This window comes from Giraffa tippelskirchi, chromosome 10 (assembly GCF_054371585.1).
Source record: "Giraffa tippelskirchi isolate mGirTip1 chromosome 10, T2T-mGirTip1v1.2.pri, whole genome shotgun sequence".
Classification (NCBI taxonomy): domain Eukaryota; kingdom Metazoa; phylum Chordata; class Mammalia; order Artiodactyla; family Giraffidae; genus Giraffa; species Giraffa tippelskirchi.
The window spans coordinates 741,107-766,194 of record NC_137284.1 but is presented as its reverse complement, the minus strand read 5'-3'; the positions used below and the strand labels follow the sequence as shown (position 1 = coordinate 766,194).

The following is a 25,088-nucleotide window of genomic DNA, read 5'->3' as shown; positions in this document are numbered from 1 at the left end:
GTGCCAGCCCCCTGCCCAGAGGTGAGTAATTACAGGGCTGCTGCCCGCTCAAGAATTTTCTAAAGGCCACGTCCTGATAAGGCAGTGCCGGAGATCCTGTTTGGCCGCCGTGGTGCCCGGCCGGCCATGGCATTGGGGGACGGAGCGCGGGGCTCGACGGGCGTGGCGGGCAGGCCTCGCCCTACATAAGGCGTGGGCAGCCGCTCGGGCCGCACAGGTGCAGCCAGCCGTGGTGTCCCCCACGGAGGCGCGGGTCCAGCAGTGACCGCTCCCGCCTCGCGCCATGCTTGGGCCACGGCTGCTGCTGCTCCTCTCCTGCGGGGCGGCCCTGCTCGCTGCCGGTGAGTGGGGGCCCGCGGGCACTGGGGTGCCAGACCCCTCGAGGGCCCCTCCGCCTGGGAGCGTCTCCAGGCCTTCTCATCTCAGAGACTTGGCGGGAGGCAGGCGGGTTATGTGGACACTGATGACCAGGAGATGGTGGGGCTGGTCACCAGGAGATGACCAGCGGGCCAGGGAGGCCTGTCCCTGCTCCGTGGCCGCCCCGCTGGCCAAGGCCCACGTGTCCGCATGCGTCACGGGGGCAGGGATGCTGGCTGGAGGACAGTGATGGGGCCTCAGTGCTCGAAGCCTGGCACTGTCGCTCCCCACCGGGCCCTGGGTCCTGAGAGGCCTCTGAGGTCCCCGGGGGCAGCAAGAGGGTGTGCAGGGGGCCTTGTGGGCACTGAAGTCGAAAGACTTCGTGAGAGAGCTGACTCCAGGGAATCCTGGCTGCGGATAGCAAGCCCAAGGTGGGATCTGGGCCTCGGTTTCCCAGTCTGTAAAGTGGGGCGACACTCCCCTTGTGTGGCCGATGTGAGGATCAAAGAAGCGGGGGCTGGAAGGGCCGCCCCATCCAGTCTCACTCGTCAGGCTGTGGGGGCGCACAACCCCCTCCCCCAGGCCCCTCAGCCAAGCGCCCTAGGCATCGCGGCCGCCACGGGCTGAGGCAGCCTCCACCCCTCAGGAGGGGCCAGCCCAGAGGGGTCACCCCATGGCCCAGGGGAAGCCCTTCCTGTTGGCTGGCCGCAGGCACCAGTCCTGACCCAGAGCCCGGTCTCGAGCCAGGAGGAGGCCTACCTCCTTAGCTCCTGCCCCGCTGTGCCCCTTGGTGGCCCCAACCTCAGTGTGGAGCCAGGGAGAGATGCCCGGCCTGGGGGCAGGCCGCAGGCCACGAGGCCACTGGGCAGCCCTGGGGCTCATTCCACCCCTTACCTCCCACGAAGCCCCTTCCCCACCCCCCAGGCACCAGCTTTCTCACCAGGGGTGGCTCTGAGCACCCAGGACCCCTGCCCAGCCAAGGCCGCCTCCCTGGGCCCATTCCAGGCTCTGGGGACCCCAAGACCTGGGCCCAGATCCAGGGGGAGGGAGATGCCAGGAGCCAGCCAGGGTGGGTGTAGGATGCAGGTGTGGCGAGGGGCGTGGCTTTGGAGCCCTGGGGGTTCGGGCTGTTGTTGTGGGGGGTGGGGCGGGCTGGGGTCTCTAAGCGCTGACCCTGAGCTGGCCCCGGAGGAGGTGAGAGGGAGGCTCTGTCTTCCTGAACCAGAGGCCCGGAAGCACAGACTCCGACCTCAGGGTCTAGGGGCCGGGGACTCCGGGATGGAGGCCTCCGAGTGGAGCCTGGGCCGACCAGAACGGGCAGTGCAGGAAGGGCCGCCAAGCGTGCAGAAGGAACAGCGTGTGTGCCAGCCCCCACGGGGCCTGTCCAGGGTGGCAGAGTGGACGTGACTCCAGGCATCGTGGGGGCTGGTGGGCGCTGCAAGGGAAGGGGCCGGGTCACCACCCCTCCGGCCAGCCAGGGACCCCACGGCCATCAGGCAGGTGGGCCTGCTCCTGGCGTCACCCAGAGGGACGACACTGGCAGCCACCACGCTGGGAGGTGGGAGTCGGCATGGCCAGGAACCCGCGCACCCCGAGGCGGGGGCGGGACCCCAGGGCCGCACTCAGATGACCCTGCCACCCACCAGCACTGGGACCTCACCCCCAGACACGGACGGCCGCATGCTGACAGGGAGCCCTGTCCTCACAGGTCTGGAGGACAGCTCCTCGGAGCCCCCAAGGCTCCACAGGGTGAAGGACCCCCAGACAGGTGAGGGTCACGGGCAGCCCCCCGTCCTGAGGAACTGCCCAGGGCACGGGGCCACAGCCAGGCTACAGGGCAAGCGTGGCCTGGAGTCTCCACGAGGGGAGACCCCCAGCCCACCCCTCCCCCAGGGGGGATGAGCTCATCCTGCCAAAGGGGCAGGGGTCCTGCTGAACGTGGGCTAAGGTGCCGCTTCACATCCCAGGCCCCAGCCCCGACAGAGGCCCACACTCCCATGAGGCAGTCCCCAGCCCAGAGCTGGGTGGGCGTGGAGATGCGGGCCCCTTTCCCCGCCCACCCCAGGGGGGCCTGGACACTGGTAGGCCTCGTCTCCCAGTGTGGGCTCCCCGGGGCCCCAGATCCACTCTGCCGGCTGGGAGGATGCAGGACTCCAAGACCCCACCCTCTCTGCAGCTCCAGACAACAGGGGCCGGTGCTCCACGTGGGGGGCTGGCCACTTCTCCACCTTTGACGGCCACACGTATGACTTCTCGGGGACCTGCAACTACATCTTTGCGGCCGTCTGCAAGGATGCCCCGTCCACCTTCAGCGTCCAGCTACGGCGAGGGCCTGGTGGGAACATCTCCCGTATCATTGTGGAGCTGGGGGCCTCTGCGGTTACCGTGCAGGAAGCAGTCATCTCTGTCAAGGACGTGGGGTAGGCCGGAGAGCCAGGAGGGGCAGCAGGGTGCCCAGGGGCAGCGCTGACCATGCTTGCCCTGCAGGGTGGTCAGCCTGCCCCACACCAGCAACGGGCTCCAGATCACACCCTTTGGACAGAGCGTGCGGCTGCTGGCCAAGCAGCTGGAGATGGAGCTGGTGGTCATGTGGGGTCCTGGTGCCCACCTCATGGTGAGGGCGTCAGCAGGGGTCGGGGGCAGGGCTGGGGAGCCTGGGCTTTCTAGGGCCTCGAGGACGAGCCAGTGAGAACGGGGGTCCCCGGGGAGGAGCCGGGTGGGCAGACCTGGGGAGGTGTGGCACCAGGTCCTGCCCTGTGAGGGGGCTCTGCGCCCCTGGAGCAGGTGTGAGTAGCTCCTGTCCCCACCCGGGGCCCTGTGCCCAGCCCCGTCCACCCAACAGTGGCGCTTGCCCCTGCAGGTCCTGGTGGAGAGGAAGTACGTGGGCAAGATGTGCGGGCTTTGTGGGAACTTCGACGGCGAGAAGACCAACGAGTTTCTGAGCGAGGACGGTAGGTGAGGGCTGGCGGCCCCGGTGGCCCGGCAACCGTGGCGCTGATCCCGCCCTGTCCCCCCAGGCCAACTGCTGGAGCCCCACAAGTATGCCGCCCTCCAGAAGCTGGACGACCCCAACGAGATCTGCGCCTACGAGGCCATCCCCAGCCCCCGGCTCCTGCAGGCAGAGCACGTGTGTGGGGGGTGGGGCCGGGCTCCCAGGGTCAAAGGTGGGGGGCATACTGCTGGGGTGGGGCTGGCCCACGGGGTCTGACGGCGACCCAGGCCAGCAACACCCCAGCCTTGCAGGGCACGTGTGTGGTGTGCGACGTGCCTTGGCCCCCGTGACCCTGCGTGGCTCTGTGCCCAGGCCCAGACCTGCCTGCAGCTGCTGACCCAGGTGGCACCCGAGTGCACCGTGCCCCAGGAGCCCTTCCTGCTGAGCTGCCAGGCGGACATGGCCGCATGCGTCCAGCCCGGCTGGCACAACTGCAGCTGCGCCACGCTGTCCGAGTACTCACGCCAGTGCAGCATGGCCGGCCAGCCCGTCAGCAGCTGGCGGGGCCCTGACCTCTGCTGTGAGTCCCGGGGAGCGTGAGGAGAGGGCCAGAGCGGGTGGAGGGGTCAGGCCGGGGGCCGCTGGCCCCTCTCACAGGGCTGCTCGACCTGCAGCTGTGGGCCAGTGCCCGGCCAACCAGGTGTACCGGGAGTGCGGCGAGACCTGCGTGCAGACCTGCTCCAATCCACAGCACAGCTGCTCCAGCTTCTGCACCTTCGGCTGCTTCTGCCCAGAAGGTGAGGGCACCACCCTCCCAGGACCCTGAGAGGAGCCCAGAGCCGGGCCTCTGCCCACCCACCCCAGGCTGGGGGCCAGGACCCGTGGCCCCAGACGCTCCGCTGGGACTTGCCCCAGGGAAGGCTTGGCCTGCACTGCGCCCAGGCCGGTCCTACCCCTCGGAGAGCAAGGCGGTGGCAGGGCAGGGCCTGCCGCCCACGGGGCAGCACCCGGGGAGGGGGCAGGGCTGAGGGTGGGGGCTCTCCCGAACCCCCACAGGCAGGGGAGGGGCCCCCCGGCCACAGCCCCAGGAAGCCCCTCTCCTGCAGGGATGGTTCTGGACGACATCTCCAAAAACCACAGCTGCGTGCCCGAGCCCCAGTGCCCCTGCATGCTCAGCGGGGTGGTCTACGCCCCTGGGGAGGTCACGACAGCCGCCTGCCAGACCTGGTGAGTGCTGGGCTGCGGGAGAGGGTATGCAGGCCAGCGAGGGGATGCTGGGGGCCGTCTGGGTCATGCCTGTCACCCACAGCCGGTGCTCTGGGGGCCACTGGGAGTGTGAGGAGCGGCCCTGCCCACGGCGTTGTGCCCTGGAGGGCGGCTCCTTCGTCACCACGTTCGACGCCAGGCCCTACCGCTTCCACGGCACCTGCACCTACGTCCTTGTCCAGGTAGGACACAGCCTCCCCGGGGGTCCCACCATGGGCGGGGGGCACCGTCAGCGCCCTGGGGCCTGACCGGAGCCACCCCTCCCCAGAGCCCCCAGCTCCCTGACAGCGGCTCGCTCATGGCTGTGTACGACAAGTCTGGGTACTCACACTCGGAGACCTCCCTGGTCGCTGTCATCTACAAGTCCAGCCAGGTGAAGCCATCCCACCTGCGCCTGCCCGGGGCCCCAGGCAGACACACCCCAGCTCCGGCTTCACCCTGCCCGGCCCGCGCGAGGTGGGGGTCTCCCCTGCTCCCGGCCCCCTGTAACTCAGGCCTCCTTCCCCCAGGACAAAATCGTGATTTCTCAGGACGAGGTGGTCACCAACAATGGCGACACCAAGTGGCTGCCATACAAGACTCGTATGTCCCCAGCCCCACCTGGCACCCAGGGCCTCACGGAGCCGGGTCCCAAAGCAGGCCACCCGCTGAGGCCCCTGTCCCCTCAGGAAACATCACGGTCTTCAGGCAGACATCCACCCACCTCCAGATGGTCACCACCTTCGGGCTGGAGCTTGTGATCGAGCTGTGGCCCGTGTTCCAGGTGTACATCACTGTCGGGCCCCAGTTCAGAGGCCAGACCAGGGGTGAGTCCCATCCCAGTCTGCCCAGGGCTGGCCCAGATGCCCCTCCCCGCCTGGCTTCGCCACCCCAGAGGAGGAGGGCCCCACAGAGCCTGGCGCTGACCCAGCCCATCCAGCACCACAGCTGGCCCTCCCAGTGTGGTTAGGGGAGGAGGGGGCCTCGGGGAGCGCAGAGCAGGACAGGAAGGAGCACAGGCCACCCACCCTCGCCACTGGTCCAGGGCTCTGTGGCAACTTCAACGGGGACACGACGGACGATTTCACCACAAGCATGGGCATTGAGGAGGGCACTGCCTCACTCTTCGTGGACTCCTGGCGGGCGGGGAACTGTCCTGCTGCGCTGGAGCGTGAGACCGACCCCTGCTCCATGAGCCAGCTGAACAGTGAGTGCTGCCCAGGAAGGGCAGGAGGGCGGGAGACCCCGGTGGGCAGCTGACCCATGCCAGCCTGCCCCCCCAGAGGTGTGTGCGGAGACCCACTGCGCAGTGCTGGTGAAGAAAGGCACAGTGTTCGAGAACTGCCACGCCACCGTGGACCCCAAGCCCTTCTACAAGGTGGGCGGGGCCGTGGGCATGGAGAGGCCCCGGGGGAGACTCTCGGGGTTTCGGGCGGATGCCCATGGCCACTGTCTGCCTGCAGAGGTGCGTGTACCAGGCCTGCAACTATGAGGAGACCTTCCCGCACATCTGCGCCGCCCTCGGCGACTACGCGCTCGCGTGCGCCTCACGGGGTGTCCTGCTGCGGGGCTGGAGGAACAGCCTGGACAACTGCAGTGCGTGGGGGGCGGGGCCTGTGGGGCGGCACAACGGGGTGGGCGGGGCCTGTGCGGTGGGCGGGGCTCGAGGTGGGGGGCACAGTGGGGTGGGAGGTGCCTGCGGGTGGGCGGGGCCTGTGGGGCGGGCACAGTGGGTGGGCGGGGCCTGCTGGAAGGGCACGGCAGGGTGGGCGGGGCCTGCAGGGCGGACTCTAGAGAGCACCTCCCCAGGACCTGACTTCAGTCCCCCGGCCCCCCGCAGGCATTCCCTGCACAGGCAATCAGACGTTCAGCTACGACAGCCAGGCCTGTGACCACACGTGCCTGTCACTGACCGACCGTGAGGCCGAGTGCCACCCCAGCGCCGTGCCCGTGGACGGCTGCAACTGCCCCGAGGGCACCTACCTGAACCACAAGACAGAGTGTGTGCGCAAAGCCCAGTGCCCCTGCCTCCTGGACAACCACGGGTTCATCCTGGCTGACCAGTCCACCATGGTCAACGGTGTCATCTGGTGAGCAAGGGCTCCAGAGGGCAGCTGCCAGGCCTGCAGCCCTGCCGAGGCGGTGCTCACCCGGCCTCTCTCCCATAGCCACTGCGTCAACGGGCGGCTGAGCTGTCCAGCGCGGCCTCAGATGCTTTTGGGTATGTGGCTGTGGCCAAAGCTGGCGGAGCTGGACTGCGGGGGCCTTGGCTCCTCTGTGTCCAACTCACTCCGGTCTCCTTGTCTCTGCAGCAACCTGCTCGGCCCCAAAGACCTTCCAGTCCTGCAGCCAGTCCTCAGAGGACAAGTTTGGGGCGGCATGCGCCCCCACCTGTCAGATGCTGGCCACTGGCACCCCCTGCGTAAGGCTGGGTGGAGTGAGGGGCAAGGGTGCTCCTTGAAGAGCAGACCCCACTGCCTGAGGAAGCCAGGGACGCCCTGGGGCGGACCCTCCCATGGTGGACGTCCCGCAGCTTCTTGGTCCATGAGAGGATTCCCACAGGCCCTTCAGGGATGGGAGACCACGCTCCATCCCACCCATCCCATGATGCGTGTGACCAACGGCCTGGCCGCCAAGCGTGCTCCTCTGTGGGATCCCTGAGGACTGAGGACTGTGGGCCCTGACGCTTGGGAAGGGGCCACAGCAGCCCAGTCGTGATGCCCCTAGGGGCGGGGCAGCTTTGATAAGAGAAAGGCCTGAAACAGGGTGCACGCAGGGAGGGGTCTGGGAAGAACGTGGTGGGGGGTCTCAGAAGGGCCCAGGGCTGTAGCGGCAGCAAGTGGGGCCACCCTCCAGGGGCCGCTGACCCTCCTCCCGCAGGTGCCCACAAAGTGTGAGCCTGGCTGTGTCTGCGCCAAGGGGCTCTACGAGAATGCCAGCGGGCAGTGTGTGCCCCCCGAGGAGTGCCCGTGCGAGTACGCGGGCGTCTCCTATCCCCGGGGCGCTGAGCTCCACACCGACTGTAAGAGCTGGTGAGCTGCAGCCCCACCCGCAGACCCTGGTGGCTCAACTCTCGTCAAGTGCTTGGGGCGGGCAGGGGCCCCACCAGCCCACAAGGTCAAGGGTCCTGTGGGGCGCGTGTGCCCAGGTCATCCCCCAAACTCCAGGACACCCTGCTCCTCCCGCAGCACCTGCTCAAATGGGACGTGGTCCTGCCAGCAGAGTGCCCACTGCCCGTCCACCTGCAGCCTCTATGGGGAGGGCCACGTGATCACCTTTGACGGGCAGCGCTTTGTGTTTGATGGCAACTGCGAGTATATCCTGGCCACGGTGAGTGCTTGCCAGGCCACGGGGGCCAACGTGGGGCTGGGGGCCACGGGGCCGGCTTAACACCCCTTCCCCACAGGACGGCTGCAATGCCAGCGACTCGCAGCCCACCTTCAAGATCCTGACAGAGAACGTCGTGTGTGCCAAGTCGGGTACCACCTGCTCACGGGCCATCAAGATCCTCCTGGGGGTGAGCGAGCGGGCAGTCTCCCCAACTGCCCCGGGGCCCCAGAGCCTAGCCACTCAGGGCCCTTGCTGCCCTCTGCCCCTGGCCTCCGCGTCCACACCATGCCGGCAGTGGTCTCCCCCAAGGCTGACCCTCAGCCCTCAGCAGGTCCCAGGTGCCCTGGGACCTTCTCCCAAGAAGGCTCCAGAGGGCAGGCCCCCAGTCCGGGAGAGCTCGGGCCAGGAGGGAGGGCCCCGCAGCACTGAGCTGCTGCCCAGGATGCAGGCAGCCTGTGACAGATGCGCCCCCCAGGGCCTGTCCATCGTGCTGGCAGACGCCAACTACACGGTGAGCGGGGAGGATCCTGGCGTGCACTTCCGGGTCAAGGCTGGCTCCCTGTACCTGGTGCTGGACGTCACCATCGGCAGCGCATACAACCTGACCCTCACCTGGAACAAGCACATGACCGTCTTCATCAAGGTCGCCCGCGCCTCCCAGGTACCGCTGCCCGCCCTGCGGCCCTGGGGTGTGGGGAGCCCCTGCCTGCCCGGCACCTGACACCGGCCCCTGCAGGATCCCCTCTGCGGCCTGTGTGGCAACTACAATGGGAATATGAAGGACGACTTCCAGACACGCAGCAAGTACTTGGCATCCAGCGAGCTGGAGTTCGTGAACTCCTGGAAGGAGAGCCCGCTGTGCGGCGACTCCACCTTCGCGCTGGACCCCTGCAGCCTCAACACCTTCCGCCGCTCCTGGGCCGAGCGGAAGTGCAGCATCATCAACAGCCAAACTTTCGCCGCCTGCCACAGCCAGGTGGGCCCCGCACCGAGCGGTCGGGGAGGGTCAGCGGGGTGAGCCCAGCTCCCACCTGACCCCGAGGGCCGCCCACAGGTCTACCACCTGCCCTACTATGAGGCCTGCGTGCAGGACACGTGTGCGTGCGACACTGGCGGGGACTGCGAGTGCCTGTGTGACGCTGTGGCCGCCTATGCCAAGGCCTGCGTGGACAAGGGCGTGTGTGTGGACTGGCGGTCCCCCGACTTCTGCCGTGAGTCCTGCTCCGGCCCTCCAGCCTCTGCGGGGCCGTGGCGGAGCTGCCCAGCTGTGGCGTTTCTCCAGGATGGGTGGCAAGCCGTGCCCAGGGAGGCCTTGTGGAGGGACCCTGAGCCCGGCGGAGGGACCTTGATCCCTGATGGACCCCGAGCCCGGGGGGACCATGAGCCTGGCGAGACCCTTAGCCTGGGGCAACCCTGAGCCCAGCGAGACCCTGAGCCCCGGGGGAGCCTGAGCCTGGAGGGATCCTGAGCCCAGCGGAACCCTGAGCCCGGTGGGGGGACCCTGAGCCCAGAGGGACCCTGAGCCCCAAGGGATCCTGAGCCCAGCAGAGAGACCCTGAGCCTGGGGCGACCCTGAGCCCTGGGGGACCCTGAGCCCAGAGGAACCCTGAGCCCAGTGGGGGGACCCTGAGCTCTGGGGGACCCTGAGCCCCGGGGGACCCTGAGCCTGGTGGGGGGACCCTGAGCCCAGAGGGACCCTGAGCCCGGTGGGGGGACCGTGAGCCCAGTGGGGGAACCCTGAGCCCAGCGGGGGGACCCTGAGCCCGGTGGGGGGACCCTGAGCCCTGGGGGACCGTGAGCCCAGTGGGGGAACCCTGAGCCCAGCGGGGGGACCCTGAGCCCGGTGGGGGGACCCTGAGCCCTGGGGGACCGTGAGCCCAGTGGGGGAACCCTGAGCCCAGCGGGGGGACCCTGAGCCCGGTGGGGGGACCCTGAGCCCAGAGGGACCCTGAGCCCGATGGGGGGACCCTGAGCCCCGGGGGACCCTGAGCCCAGCGGGGGGACCCTGAGCCCGGTGGGGCGACCCTGAGCCCGGTGGGGTGACCCTGAGCCCAGAGGGACCCTGAGCCCGGGGGGACTCTGAGCCCGGTGGGGGGACCCTGAGCCCAGAGAGACCCTGAGCCTGGTGGGGGACGCTGAGCCCGGGGTGGCCGTGAGCACGGAGGGACCCTAAGTCCTGGGGGACCCTGAGCCCGGGGGGATCCTGAGCGTGGAGGGACTCTGAGCCCAGCTCTGCAGCTGATGGTGTCCCTCCCCCTAGCCGTGTACTGCGACTTCTACAACACACACACGCAGGTGGACGGCGAGTTCCAGTACACCCAGGAAGCCAACTGCACATGGCACTACCAGCCATGCCTCTGCCCCGCGTGGCCACAGAGCGTCCTGGACAACATCGAAGGTCCGGGTGTGGGAGAGACGGGATGGCGGCCTGCAGCATCAGGACCACTGACAGGCGGGATGGGGGGTCTGACGGCGGGGGGCCTGACGGCAGGGGGGCCTGACAGGCCCTCCAGGAGGGCCGAGCCCAGGGGAAGAGGGGCTTCCGGCTCAGGCACTGAGGTCTGGCTGTTCTCTGCATGCACCTCTCAGGCTGCTACAACTGCTCCCAGGATGAGTACTTCGATCACGACAAAGGGACGTGTGTGCCATGCAGTAAGCTCAGCCCACTGCCCGCAAGCCCCCACCCCTCACAGAGCTCCTGGCAAGCCCCTGTACACCCCGCTCCCTGGGACACAGCCAGACACACAGGGAAAAGGATCAGCCCTTGCTTCCCCTCACCAAACACCCACTCTCCCAGCCTGTGGTCGCAGGGCATACCCAGGCCTGCTGAGGAGTGTGGGTGCAGGGCAGGGACCTCCTCGGGGCTCAGCAACAGGCAGCCGGGGGGCACTGACCACCACCTACAGCTACCCTGGGGCAGCACCCAGCCGGCCTCTCCAGTCCCTGCCAGGCCCATCCATGTCGACATGGGGGGTGGGGGAAGGATGGGGAGCAGGGGTCCCAACACTTCCGTGGCAGCTCCAACCCCCGGGTTCCTGACTCAGGCCCTGGGGACACAGCCGAAGGCTCTGCAGGGCCTCCCTGGGTGGGAGGGCCGGGTGGGCAGGGAGGCAGTGCTCCTGACCAGCCCTCCTCTTGCAGAGCCGCTGCCCACCACGCCGGCGCCCACAACAGGTGACTGCACACATACGCGGTGTTGTGACGCAGGCTCTTCCCCGGGCTCTCCCGGTGCTACTCCGCGGGACGGCCCAGCAGCCCGCCTATGTCTGTCTGCCTGGAGCAGCAGCTTGGCGCGCGGGTGTCGGGGGCAGGTGCACCTGGGCCGGCCCTGTGGGAAGAAGTCAGACGGGAAGGGCGGGCAGGCCCCAACACCTGGCTACCAAGCACCGTGGTGCCTCCTGCCCAGCCCAGGGGGCTCGGGGGCCCAGCAGGGAAGAGAGGGCTCCTCCCCAAGGGCATGTGGGGGCAGCTGCCTACCCCACAACAGCAGCACGTGTGTCCTCCACAGGCTCGCCTGCCACAGAAACCACGCCGGCCACGGCCATGGCCAGCACCACGCTGACCCCCAGCACTGGGCTCAGCTCCCCAACAACACCTGAGGCCCCCACCCAGACGACGCCCAGCCTCCCAGCCACGCCAACGGCCACGGCCACGGCCTCCTCCTCCACACAGGCAGGGATGGCCCCGACCACCTGGACACAACCAATGGTCTCCTCGGAGGGTAAGGCCCAGGCAGGGGCCCGCGGTGGGTAAGGAAGCACCCGGGAGCGTGTGGGTGGGGCTGCAGGGGACACCCAGCACCGTCCCTGCAGAGTCACCTCGGAGCACCTCTGCCGTCACCACCCGGGCCACATCTGCATCGGCCCCCACAGCCACTCAAAGGTCCACAGCCACGGGGCCTCCTGTGACCTGGGCCACCACGCAGCCCACGGGAACCTCCCTCAGCACGGCCACGCAGTCCACAGCTCGGGGCACAGCACGCACCACAGCAGCTTCGCCAACCCTGGCGACGTCGGGAGCCTCCACAGGGCATCCCACAAGTAAGCACACTGCCAATGCCTGTCCCTGCAGAGGGGCCTCAGCGGGGCAGCCCCAGCGCCCAGCCTGAGCTGTCTGGGCCACATGGAAGAGAGCGGCCTTGGGCGACCCGTGACCATGGGCCTAAACTGGGGGCAGCCCGCCTATCTAATTACACTCCTCTCTGCACATCTCTGAGACCACCAGACCCAAGCAGCCTTCCCCCATGGCCACCCTCACTGAGGGAATCCACAGGCCTCAGGGTGTCAGGGCTCCAAAAGACCCCTGAGCCAAGCGCAGGCCTCACCTCAGGGGCAGGGCCACAAACTTCCCATTGCCATGAGAGCTGGAGGGGAGAGGAAGCACCTGCCTGAGGCCGGGGCAGAGGAGCCATGGAGCGATGACGGAGCCCACCCTGGGAGTAGGGCTGCTAGGGAGGGACCCCAAAACCCGCTGCAAACATTCAGGATGCAATAAGGGCCCACAGACAATGCCGGGACAAGGGGCTGGGAGAGGAACAAGAGTCATTCAGAAAGCTGCTGGACACCCCAGCAGGTACACTAGAGCCACAGGTGAGGAGGCCGATGTGGAAGGTGTGGGTGACCCCAAAGCAGGGGAACAAGGAGGAGGGAGTGAAATGACGCCACTGTTTTCAACAGCATCCTCAACACATCGATGGACCCCTGAAACCCCCATCAGCCAGGAGACACAGCGCACGGAGCCCCCACGACCACCAGAGAGCACCACAGGCCCCAGCACAGCATACACCAGCCTGCTACCAACAGCCCCCACCACTGGGGTCGAGGGGAGCACCAGTCACAACACACAAACTTCCCATTCCACGGTCTCCCCCACTGGGCCACACACCCCCTTCACAGCTCACTCCAGCACCACCCTTTCACTTCCTGTCCCCACCACATCCCTGACAACAGCTGCACCCACGGCCACACTCTTCCAGACCACCACACCGTACCCAACCCCATCACCTCCAAAGACCCTTCCCATCCACGTGGCAACATCTGCCACCTCCTCAGTGACTCCAACCTCTCACCAGGTCATCACCCTCACCGAGTCCCACACCACCTTCTCCACCACAAAGCCAACTGGCACCCCTCCTCCATCAACACACACCGCTGTCACAGAGACAGTGCTCACACCCACAGCCACACCACTGACAACCACCACCACAGGGACCACAACACCCAGAGCCACGCCACTGACAAAGACCACAACAGGAACCACCACACCCACAGCCACACCACTGACAGAGACCACCACAGAGACCACCACACCCACAGCCACACCACTGACAGAGACCACCACAGAGACCACCACACCCACAGCCACACCACTGACAGAGACCACCACAGAGACCACCACACCCACAGCCACACCACTGACAGAGACCACCACAGAGACCACCACAGCCACTCCACTGACAGAGACCACCACACCCACAGCCACACCACTGACAGAGACCACATCCACAGTGACACCACTGACAAAGACCACCACAGAAACCCCCACAGCCACACCACTAACAGAGACCACCACAGAGACCATCACACCCACTTCACTGACAAAGACCACCACAGAGACCACACCCACACCACTGACAAAGACCACCACAGAAACCACCACATCCACAGCCACACCACTGACAGAGACCACCACATCCACAGCCACACCACTGACAGAGACCACCACAGAGACCACCACATCCACAGCCACACCACTGACAGAGACCACCACATCCACATCACTGACAAAGACCAGCACAGAGACCACCACACCCACAGCCACTCCACTGACAGAGACCACCACATCCACAGCCACACCACTGACAGAGACCACCACAGAGACCACCACATCCACAGCCACACCACTGACAGAGACCACCACAGAGACCACCACATCCACAGCCACACCACTGACAGAGACCACCACAGAGACCACCACATCCACAGCCACACCACTGCCAAATACCACCACAGGGACCACCACACCCACACCACTGCCAGAGACCACAACAGCCACACCACAGACAAAGACCAGCACAGAAACCACCACAGCCACAGTCACTCCACTGACAAAGACCACCACAGAGACCACCACACCCACACCACTGACAGAGACCACAACAGCCACACCACAGACAAAGACCACCACAGAAACCACAACAGCCACACCACTGACAAAGACCAGCACAGAAACCACCACAGCCATAGCCACTCCACTGACAAAGACCACCACAGAGACCACCACACCCACAGCCACTCCACTGACAAAGACAACAACAGAGACTGCCACACCCACAGTCACACCGGTGACAAAGACCACAACAGAGACCACCACACCCACAGCTACACCACTGACAAAGACCACCACAGAAACCACCACAGCAACACCACTAACAAAGACCACAACAGAGACCACCACACCCACACCACTGACAAAGACCACCACAGAAACCACCACAGCCACAGTCACTCCACTGACAAAGACCACAACAGAGACCACCACACCCACAGCCACACCACTGACAAAGACCACTACAGAGACCGCCACACCCACAGTCACATCAGTGCCAAAGACCACTACAGAGACCGCCACACCCAGAGTCACACCACTGACAGAGACCACCACACCCACAGCCACACCACTGACAGAGACCACCACATCCACAGCCACACCACTGACAAATACCACCACAGAGACCACACTTACACCGCTGACAAAGACCACCACAGAAACCACCACATCCACAGCCACACCACTGACAAATACCACCACAGAAACCACCACAGCCACACCACTGACAGAGACCACCACATCCACATCACTGACAAAGACCACAACAGAGACCACCACAGCCACACCACTGACAAAGACCAGCACAGAAACCACCACAGCCACAGTCACTCCACTGACAAAGACCACCACAGAGACCACCACACCCACAGCCACACCACTGACAAAGACCACCACATCCACAGCCACACCACTGACAGAGACCACCACATCCACAGCCACACCACTGACAGAGACCACAACAGAGACTGCCACACCCACAGCCACTCCACTGACAAAGACAACAGAGACTGCCACACCCACAGTCACACCACTGACAAAGACAACAACAAAGACCACCACACCAACAGTCACACCACTGACAAAGACCACAACAGAGACCACCACACCCACAGCTACACCACTGACAAAGACCACCACAGAAACCACAACAGCCACAGTCACTCCACTGACAAAAACCACCACAGAGACCGCCACACCCACAGTCACACCACTGACAAAGACCACCACAGAGACCACAACAGCCACACCACTGACAAAGACCAGCACAGAAACCACCACAGCCACAGTCACTCCACTGACAAAGACCACCACAGAGACCACCACACCCACAGCCACTCCACTGACAAAGACCACCACATCCACAGCCACACCACTGACAGAGACCACCACAGAGACCACCACACCCACAGCCACTCCACTGACAAAGACAACAACAGAGACTGCCACACCCACAGTCACACCACTGACAGAGACCACCACATCCACAGCCACACCACTGACAAAGACCACCACAGAGACCACAACAGCCACACCACTGACAAAGACCAGCACAGAAACCACCACAGCCACAGTCACTCCACTGACAAAGACCACCACAGAGACCACCACACCCACAGCCACTCCACTGACAAAGACCACCACATCCACAGCCACACCACTGACAGAGACCACCACAGAGACCACCACACCCACAGCCACTCCACTGACAAAGACAACAACAGAGACTGCCACACCCACAGTCACACCACTGACAGAGACCACCACATCCACAGCCACACCACTGACAAAGACCACAACAGAAATCACCACAGCCACACCACTGACAAAGACCACAACAGAGACCACCACACCCACAGCCACACCACTGACAGAGACCACCACATCCACAGCCACACCACTGACAAAGACCACAACAGAAATCACCACAGCCACACCACTGACAAAGACCACAACAGAGACCACCACACCCACAGCCACACCACTGACAGAGACCACCACATCCACAGCCACACCACTGACAAAGACCACAACAGAGACCACCACACCCACAGCTACACCACTGACAATGACCACAAAAGAAACCACTACAGCCACACCACTGACAATGACCACCACTGGCACCACCATACCCACATTCCCACCATTGACAAAGACCACAACAGAAACCACCACACCCACACCACTGACAAAGACCACCACTGGGACCACCATACCCACATTCCCACCATTGACAAAGACCACAACAGAAACCACTACAGCCACACCACTGACAAAGACCACCACAGAAACCAGTACACCCACAGTCATATCACTGACAAAGACCACAACAGAGACCACCACACCCACAGTCACACCACTGACAAAGACCACCACAGAGACCACACCCACAGCACTGACAAAAACTACCACAGAGACCACCACAGCCACACCACTGACAAAGACCACAACAGAGACCACCAGAGCCACACCACTGACAAAGACCACACCCACAGCCACACCACTGACAGAGAGCACCACATCTACAGCCACAACACTGACAAAGACCACCACAGAAACCACCACAGCCACACCACTGACAAAGACCACAACAGAGACCACCACATCCACAGCCACACCACTGACAAAGACCACAACAGAGACCACCACACTCACACTACCGACAAAGACCACAACAGAGACCATCACACCCACACCACTGACAAAGACCACCACACCCACAGCTACACCACTGACAAAGACCACCACAGAAACCACCACAGCCACACCACTGACAAAGACCACAACAGAGACCACCACACCCACACCACTGACAAAGACCACAACAGAGACCACCACACTCACACTACCGACAAAGACCACCACAGAAACCAGTACACCCACAGTCATATCATTGACAAAAACTACAACAGAAACCACCACAGCCACACCACTGATAAAGACCACAACAGAAACCACTACAGCTACACCACTGACAAATACCGCAACAGAAATCACTACACCCACAGTCACACCACTGACAAAGACAACAACAGAAACCACTACAGCCACACCACTGACAATGACCACCACAAGGACCACCACATCCACAGCCACACCACTGACAAAGACCACCACAGAAACCACTACAGCCACACCACTGACGAAGACCACCACAGAAACCACCACATCCACAGCCACACCACTGACAAAGACCACCACAGAAATCACCACAGCCACACCAGTGACAAAGACCACCACTGGGACCACCACACCCACAGCCACACCACTGACAATGACCACAACAGAAACCACTACAGCCACACCACTGACAATGACCACAAAAGAAACCACTACAGCCACACCACTGACAATGACCACCACTGGGACCACCACACCCACAGTCCCACCATTGACAAAGACCACAACAGAAACCACTACAGCCACACCACTGACAAAGACCACCACTGGGACCACCATACCCACATTCCCACCATTGACAAAGACCACAACAGAAACCACTACAGCCACACCACTGACAATGACCACCACTGGGACCACCACATCCAGAGCCACACCACTGACAAAGACCACCACAGAAACCAGTACACCAACAGTCATATCATTGACAAAAGCTACAACAGAAACCACCACAGCCACAGCCACACCACTGACAAAGACCACAACAGAAACCACTACAGCCACACCACTGACAAATACCGCAACAGAAATCACTACACCCACAGCCACATCACTGACAAAGACCACCACACCCACAGTCACACCACTGACAAAGACCACAACAGAAACCACTACAGCCACACCAGTGACAAAGACCACCACTGGGACCACCACACCCACAGCCACACCACTGACAATGACCACAACAGAAACCACTACAGCCACACCACTGACAATGACCACAAAAGAAACCACTACAGCCACACCACTGACAATGACCACCACTGGGACCACCACACCCACAGTCCCACCATTGACAAAGACCACAACAGAAACCACTACAGCCACACCACTGACAAAGACCACCACTGGGACCAGTACACCCACAGTCACACCACTGACAATGACCACAACAGAAACCACTACAGCCACACCACTGACAAAGACCACCACTGGGACCAGTACACCCACAGTCACACCACTGACAATGACCACAACAGAAACCACTACAGCCACACCACTGACAAAAACCACCACTGGGACCACCACATCCAGAGCCACACCACTGACAAATACCGCAATAGAAACCACTACACCCACAGCCACATCACTGACAAAGACCACCACACCCACAGTCACACCACTGACAAAGACCACAACAGAAACCACTACAGCCACACCACTGACAATGACTACCACAGGGACCACCACATCCACAGTCCCACCACTGACAAAGACCACCACAGAAATCACCACAGCCACACCACTGACAAAGACCACCACTGGGACCACCACACCCACAGCCACACCACTGACAATGACCACAACAGAAACCACTACAGCCACACCACTGACAAAGACCACCACTGGGACCAGTACACCCACAGTCACACCACTGACAATGACCACAACAGAAACCACTACAGCCACACCACTGACAAAAACCACCACTGGGACCACCACATCCAGAGCCACACCACTGACAAATACCGCAATAGAAACCACTACACCCACAGCCACATCACTGACAAAGACCACCACACCCACAGTCACACCACTGACAAAGACCACAACAGAAACCACTACAGCCACACCACTGACAATGACTACCACAGGGACCACCACATCCACAGTCCCACCACTGACAAAGACCACCACAGAAATCACCACAGCCACACCACTGACAAAGACCACCACTGGGACCACCACACCCACAGCCACACCACTGACAATGACCACAACAGAAACCACTACAGCCACACCACTGACAAAGACCACCACTGGGACCAGTACACCCACAGTCACACCACTGACAAAGACCACAACAGAAACCACTACAGCCACACCACTGACAATGACTACCACAGGGACCACCACATCCACAGTCCCACCACTGACAAAGACCACCACAGAAACCACTACAGCCACACCACTGACAAAGACCACCACAGAAACCACCACATCCACAGCCACACCAGTGACAAAGACCACCACTGGGACCACCACACCCACAGCCACACCACTGACAATGACCACAACAGAAACCACTACAGCCACACCACTGACAATGACCACAAAAGAAACCACTACAGCCACACCACTGACAATGACCACCACTGGGACCACCACACCCACAGTCCCACCATTGACAAAGACCACAACAGAAACCACTACAGCCACACCACTGACAATGACCACCACTGGGACCACCACATCCAGAGCCACACCACTGACAAATACCGCAATAGAAACCACTACACCCACAGCCACACCACTGACAAAGACCACCATAGGGTCCACCACACCTATAGCCACACCACGGACAAAGACCACAACAGAGACCACCACATCCACAGCCACACCACTGACAGAGACCACAACAGAGACCACAACGTCCACAGCCACACCACTGACCCAAACCACCACAGAGACCACCATACCCACAGCCCCACCATTGACAAAGACCACTACAGGGACCACTCAAGCCCAAAACTCAGTCAGCACAGTAACAACCTCCACAGCCCCAATGTCACACTCTACTTCAACCATCCTCCCTGTAACCACTTCCCCACCACTCACTACTACCTCCCTTACACCTACCAGTAGAGGCACTGGGACACCCGTGACACACACTACAACAGCCACCCCCACTGGGCCACACACTCCATTCGCCACTCACTCCAGTGCCACCTTTTCTGTCCACACCGCCTCTCACACAACAGCTCTGCCAACAGGAACATCCTTCTGGACCACCACCACCCATTTCACCCCATCACATCCAGAGACCCTTCCCATCCATGTGTCAACGTCTGCCACCGCCTCAGTGACTTCAACCTCTCCCCGAGTCACCACCCCAACTGAGTCCCATGCTACCTACTCCACCACAAAGCCTACTGGCACCCCAACCCCACTGACACACATCCCGGTCACATCCACGGCACCCACATCCATATCCCCACTGTTAACAACAACAATAGGGACCACCACACCCACAACCCCGCCACTCACCAAGACCACCACAGGGACCACCACATCCCAAACCCCACCACTGACCCAAACCACCACAGGGACCACCACACCCACAACCCCGCCACTCACCAAGACCACCACAGGGACCACCACACCCACAACCTCGCCACTCACCAAGACCACCACAGGGACCACCACACCCACAACCCCACCACTGACCCAAACCACCACAGGGACTACCACACCCACAACCCCGCCACTCACCAAGACCACCACGGGGACCACCACACCCACAACCCCGCCACTCACCAAGACCACCACAGGGACCACCACACCCACAACCCCACCACTGACCCAAACCACCACAGGGACCACCACACCCACAACCCCGCCACTGACCCAAACCACCACAGGGACCGCCACACCCACAACCTCGCCACTCACCAAGACCACCACAGGGACCACCACACCCACAACCCCGCCACTCACCAAGACTACCACGGGGACCACCACATCCCAAACCCCACCACTGACCCAAACCACCACAGGGACCACCACATCCCAAACCCCACCACTGACCAAGACCACCACGGGGACCACCACACCCACAACCCCGCCACTCACCAAGACCACCACAGGGACCACCACATCCCAAACCCCACCACTGACCAAGACCACCACAGGGACCACCACACCCACAACCCCGCCACTCACCAAGACCACCACAGGGACCGCCACACCCACAACCCCGCCACTCACCAAGACCACCACAGGGACCACCACACCCACAACCCCACCACTGACCCAAACCACCACAGGGACCACCACACCCACAACCCCACCACTGACCCAAACCACCACAGGGACCACCACACCCACAACCTCGCCACTGACCCAAACCACCACAGGGACCACCACACCCACAACCCCGCCACTCACCAAGACCACCACGGGGACCACCACATCCCAAACCCCACCACTCACCAAGACCACCACAGGGAGCACACAAACCCAGAGCTGGGTCAGCACAGCACCACCACACAGTTCCAGCTTCAGCTCTCCATTGTCTTCTCCAACTTCTCTACACCCAAGCCCAAGTCCTTTAACCACTTCTGTTTCTGTGTCGACTCCCCCCCATTACCCCTCCTCTTCCACCATCTCAATTCCCTCCTCCTTACCCACTGTTTCCTCTCCTCCTTCTCATGTGTCCTGGAACACCTCTCCTTTTACATCGTCTTCCCCGTCACCTTCTGCAGTTTCCCCTTCACACAGCATCCCAACCATTAGTTCAGGTCCACACAGTCCCTCCCCCTCTGCACCTCTGACCGTATCACAAACAGCCTCCCTGTCGACCCGCCCCTTTTCCCCAGCCCCCTCCACACCCATCAGGTCCTCCCTCTCACCTCCATCATCTCCCACCCTGTCCCCTGTCCCCACTTTTAGTACCATAGTCCTGTCTACACCCCGGACCACAGCCAGCAGCCCCACTTCCTCCGTCCCATCCTCTCAGTCCACCACCTCACAGTCCACCTCTCTCACCACCCAAACCCCCACCCACGGCCTCCTGTCTTCTACCCTGGGGGTGACAGCCATCCCAAGTTCCCCAGCCACCAACCTCACCACCAGACAGCCGAGTGCCACCGGGCTGCAGACTACTGTGTTCCTGACCAGCTCCATCACTGCACATGGAAGCTCCTTTCCTGCCACCGGGCCTATGTCCACTGAAAGCCAGTCCATCTCCTCTCTTGTCACATCTCTTTCCAGCTCTGCAGGTGAGTGACATCTCTGCAGCCACCTCGTGACCCATGGGGCACACTTCTTCTCAGTCTTGTCTCTGTGCTCTGGACAACACTCTGGGTCACTCCCATTGGATCCCCGCCTTTTCTTATCCCCTCACACCTCCTGATGACCCTGTGGCTGCTGCCTCTCTCCCAACCTCTGCTGCGCCCCGTCACGCCTTGCACGCACCCAGAGGCTGGTCCAGCTCTCACAGCACATGCGTCTTTCTTCCCCCTAAAGCTATCTCTTGCCCTGCCTAGGGATGGTCAGGCAGCACAGGACAATGAGCAGACGTGGGGTCACGCATAACCAGGTGGAGCCACAGCCACAGCCTCTGACCAGCGCTGGCCCCACTCTAGGTCTCTGAGCTCTGGTGCTTCAGCTGTGTCCTGGGGGTGTCTAGGACAGGGTCACACCTCGCCCACCCCCTCTCTCCATCTCGTCCTTTGCTGCATGTCGCTCTCATGTCCTCTGGGCCTCTCCTCAGCCTTTCTTGGCCAGGTCCCCGTGAACTCCAGCCTGGCCGGCCGCCCCCAGGTTGCAGAAAGCACACACACACCTCCCTTCAGGTGCCCGCCAGGGGCTGAGCTGGAGCTAGCAGCTGGGTGCCCGTGCTCCCGGGTCAGCACCTGCCCAGGCCTCGGTGCCACAGGCGCCTCCAGCTCTGCTCTGCCTTCCTGGGCCACACTGTCCTGAGCCCCCTGTCCTCCAGGGATGCCTCTCCCTTGCATGGCATCATCCCCTGGACCAGACTCCTCTCACACATCCCCAGGCTTCCCCCAGCAGGACTTCCACCACTTCAGGACGGCACTGAAAAATAGCATTTTCTCTTGTGGGACAAGGACTGGGTAGAGGCTGCCTGTGAGGAGGAGACCCAGAACGTGGGATGAGAGAGCGGGAGCAGGAGATCGAGGGGAGGAGAGCTGGGGGCAATGGGAGCCACAGGGAAGCACCCAGAGCTCTGCCCCCACCAAGCCTCTCACCTCACCTCCAGTGGAAAAGCAAGGCAGGCAGGGCTTGAAGCCACAGGGAGGCCTCGCGTGGGGGCAGGTGGGAAGGCGAGAGAGACTGTCCCGTCTTCCCCTTTTCACGCAAGTCCCACACTGGCGGTTCTCTGACGGGCACCCAAGACAATTTGTCATTACAGCCTGTCCACTGGCTTGGATGTAGGGCAGAGCTCACAGCCGGGCCCACACCCCACGCCACCCCAGTAGCACAGACCGCTGCAGGGAGCTCTTGCGATACCGTCTGTTCCCGTAGGGTACACTGACACCTACCCCATCCCTCTCACAGGTACTGAGACCAGTAGAGCAGAGACACCTCCGCCCACAGGTTGGTGCCGGGCCAGGAGGGAAGGTGGCGCGCGAGGGTGGGGGCTGAGCACGGCTCACCCAGGGCCAGGGCTGGAAATCTGCCTCATCCTCTGAGAAACCCTTGACCTCGAGGGACTCCCGATGTAGCCGATTTTCAGTACGAAAAAACACAACGAGAGACTTAATATCAGGCTCTGTGTCTACACGAACAAGGCTGTGAGGTCTGACCTCAGTGGGGCTCAGACAAGGGGACATGGCCTGGGGCCCAGGGTGGGGGCCCAGGGAAGACACCACTGTGGGCAGGAGGGAGCTGGCAGGTGCCCAGGTAGCCCCGTTCAGATCATCTGAGCAGTCAGGCAGCTGGCAGCCTTCCCTCGGGAGAGCCAGCACAACCCACTGTGCCACACAACAAGGGGTTGAAGACCCACATCCTAGAGCAGGCATGTCAGCTCCTGCTCTCCAGAGGGCCAGGCGCGGAGCCCCCTTGAGGCCACGCCCTGGGGTCGCTGTCTGACGCCTGCCTCTCCGCACCCAGGGGCCTGCAGTGTGAAGGAGTCTGAGAAAGAAGTCACTTACCAGGGGTGCACGGCCAACATCACGGTGACCCGCTGCGAGGGTGTGTGCGCCTCCTCGGCCAGGTGAGCTCTCGGCCCTGGGCGGTGTCTGTCCGGGTCTGGGCTGGGAGCCCGCCCTGCCCGACAGAGGCACTTGTCACGGAAGCCAGGGAAGATCCACCGAGAGCTCCCAGGCTGGCAGCGTGCCGCCCCGGCCCCCCCCCACACCTGTCTGCACCACACCTGCTGGGAGCGGGGAAGCTCAGAGACGGGAGCCAGCCCCTCCATGAGGGCCCAGGCTGGGATCCTGGCGCCCACCTCTCGGAGGGCCTGGGGGGGGCGGGGGTGCCCCTGAGGCGGCCGCCCTGACGCACGCTCCCACCATCGCTCCCCTGCAGCTTCAACACCGACACCATGCAAGTGGCCACCACCTGCAGCTGCTGCCACCCCGTCAGCTCCTACGAGGAGCACCTCGTGCTGCCCTGCGCAGACCCTGTGGGGCAGGGGCAGCAGCTGGTGCTCACCGTTCAAGTGTTTAGCAGCTGTGCGTGCCAGCGGCGCTGCGGAGACTAGAACTGTATCCACAAAACTGCCCCGGCATGCTGGGCACAGCCGTGGCCTCCAAGAGCCCTCGGAGGTGGCTCACCTGGGCCCCTGAAGAGAAAGGGAGTGCGGGCATGGGTCCTGCAGACCCCGACTGGACCCAGCAGGCTGCACTGGACTGGCTGGCCTCCGGGGCCACAGAGGGCACTGCCTGCCACGCCCACTGCTCGTCCACACAGCCTCCAGTCCTGCTGGGGCCAGGACCCGGGTGAGAGCAGCAAGGAAGGCCGTCTAGAAGGGGCTCCTGGGGAGGCCGGGCCCCCGAGCAGAGAGAATCGGGAAGAGACACGGGTCACGGGGAGCAGACGGACGCAGAGGGGGAGGAGCACACCGCCTGCCCGCTGACAGAGCTCACCCTGGGGAGGGGGCTCCACAGCCCCGGTGAACAGACGGCAAATAAACTGGCACTGCTCAAAGCACAAAGGCTCACGAAGATCCCTGCTGGCCCCCACGCCCTCGCGTTCGCAAGTCCCCAGATCCACTCCTGGGCCACGGACTGGCCCAACCATCAGTCTGGGCCCAGAAGGGACACTGCTGTGGCCCCAGGCCCTCCCCTCCCCTCCCCTCCTAGCTTAGGACTACTTTCCTGTGACACCTTCCGTCTTGAGGGATGCTGCACCCCACCTGTGGCTGGGCTCACCCCGCCTGAGCTCAGCAGGCTTACTCTCCAGGAAGGAACTCCTGAGCCCACTTGTCCCCTAGAACCCCACCCTCCAGAAGGCAAGCCCCCAACACGCA

The 25,088-nt window shown here is 63.0% G+C and overlaps 1 protein-coding gene across 1 annotated transcript; it reads left to right on the top strand.

Annotated features, from left to right (window-relative positions):
• Positions 1-283: 283 nt before the first annotated feature.
• Positions 284-24,320, top strand: MUC6 (mucin 6, oligomeric mucus/gel-forming). The gene is made up of 41 exons (XM_081535339.1): positions 284-341; positions 2,066-2,125; positions 2,534-2,777; positions 2,845-2,971; positions 3,218-3,308; positions 3,375-3,484; positions 3,662-3,869; positions 3,964-4,086; positions 4,396-4,516; positions 4,599-4,737; positions 4,824-4,928; positions 5,065-5,137; positions 5,224-5,361; positions 5,580-5,741; positions 5,818-5,912; positions 5,998-6,130; positions 6,375-6,624; positions 6,703-6,755; positions 6,847-6,956; positions 7,415-7,566; positions 7,723-7,864; positions 7,941-8,051; positions 8,340-8,525; positions 8,601-8,840; positions 8,919-9,075; positions 10,125-10,262; positions 10,454-10,516; positions 11,006-11,038; positions 11,352-11,536; positions 11,679-11,904; positions 13,804-14,775; positions 14,878-16,845; positions 16,914-17,195; positions 17,373-17,777; positions 17,955-19,109; positions 19,287-19,688; positions 19,957-21,198; positions 21,472-21,873; positions 23,141-23,212; positions 23,729-23,831; positions 24,146-24,320. The coding sequence occupies exons 1-41, from the start codon at positions 284-286 to the stop codon at positions 24,318-24,320; spliced, it is 11,211 nt and encodes a 3,736-aa protein (XP_081391465.1).
• Positions 24,321-25,088: the final 768 nt, after the last annotated feature.

Excerpts from the sequence above, each read along its gene's own strand:
- MUC6 (XM_081535339.1), top strand. The coding sequence starts at position 284 with ATGCTTGGGCCACGGCTGCTGCTGCTCCTCTCCTGCGGGGCGGCCCTG. Across the intron at positions 8,841-8,918 it reads TCGCCGCCTGCCACAGCCAG|GTCTACCACCTGCCCTACTA; the intron begins GTGGGCCCCGCA and ends GGCCGCCCACAG. Across the intron at positions 10,263-10,453 it reads CGTCCTGGACAACATCGAAG|GCTGCTACAACTGCTCCCAG; the intron begins GTCCGGGTGTGG and ends TGCACCTCTCAG.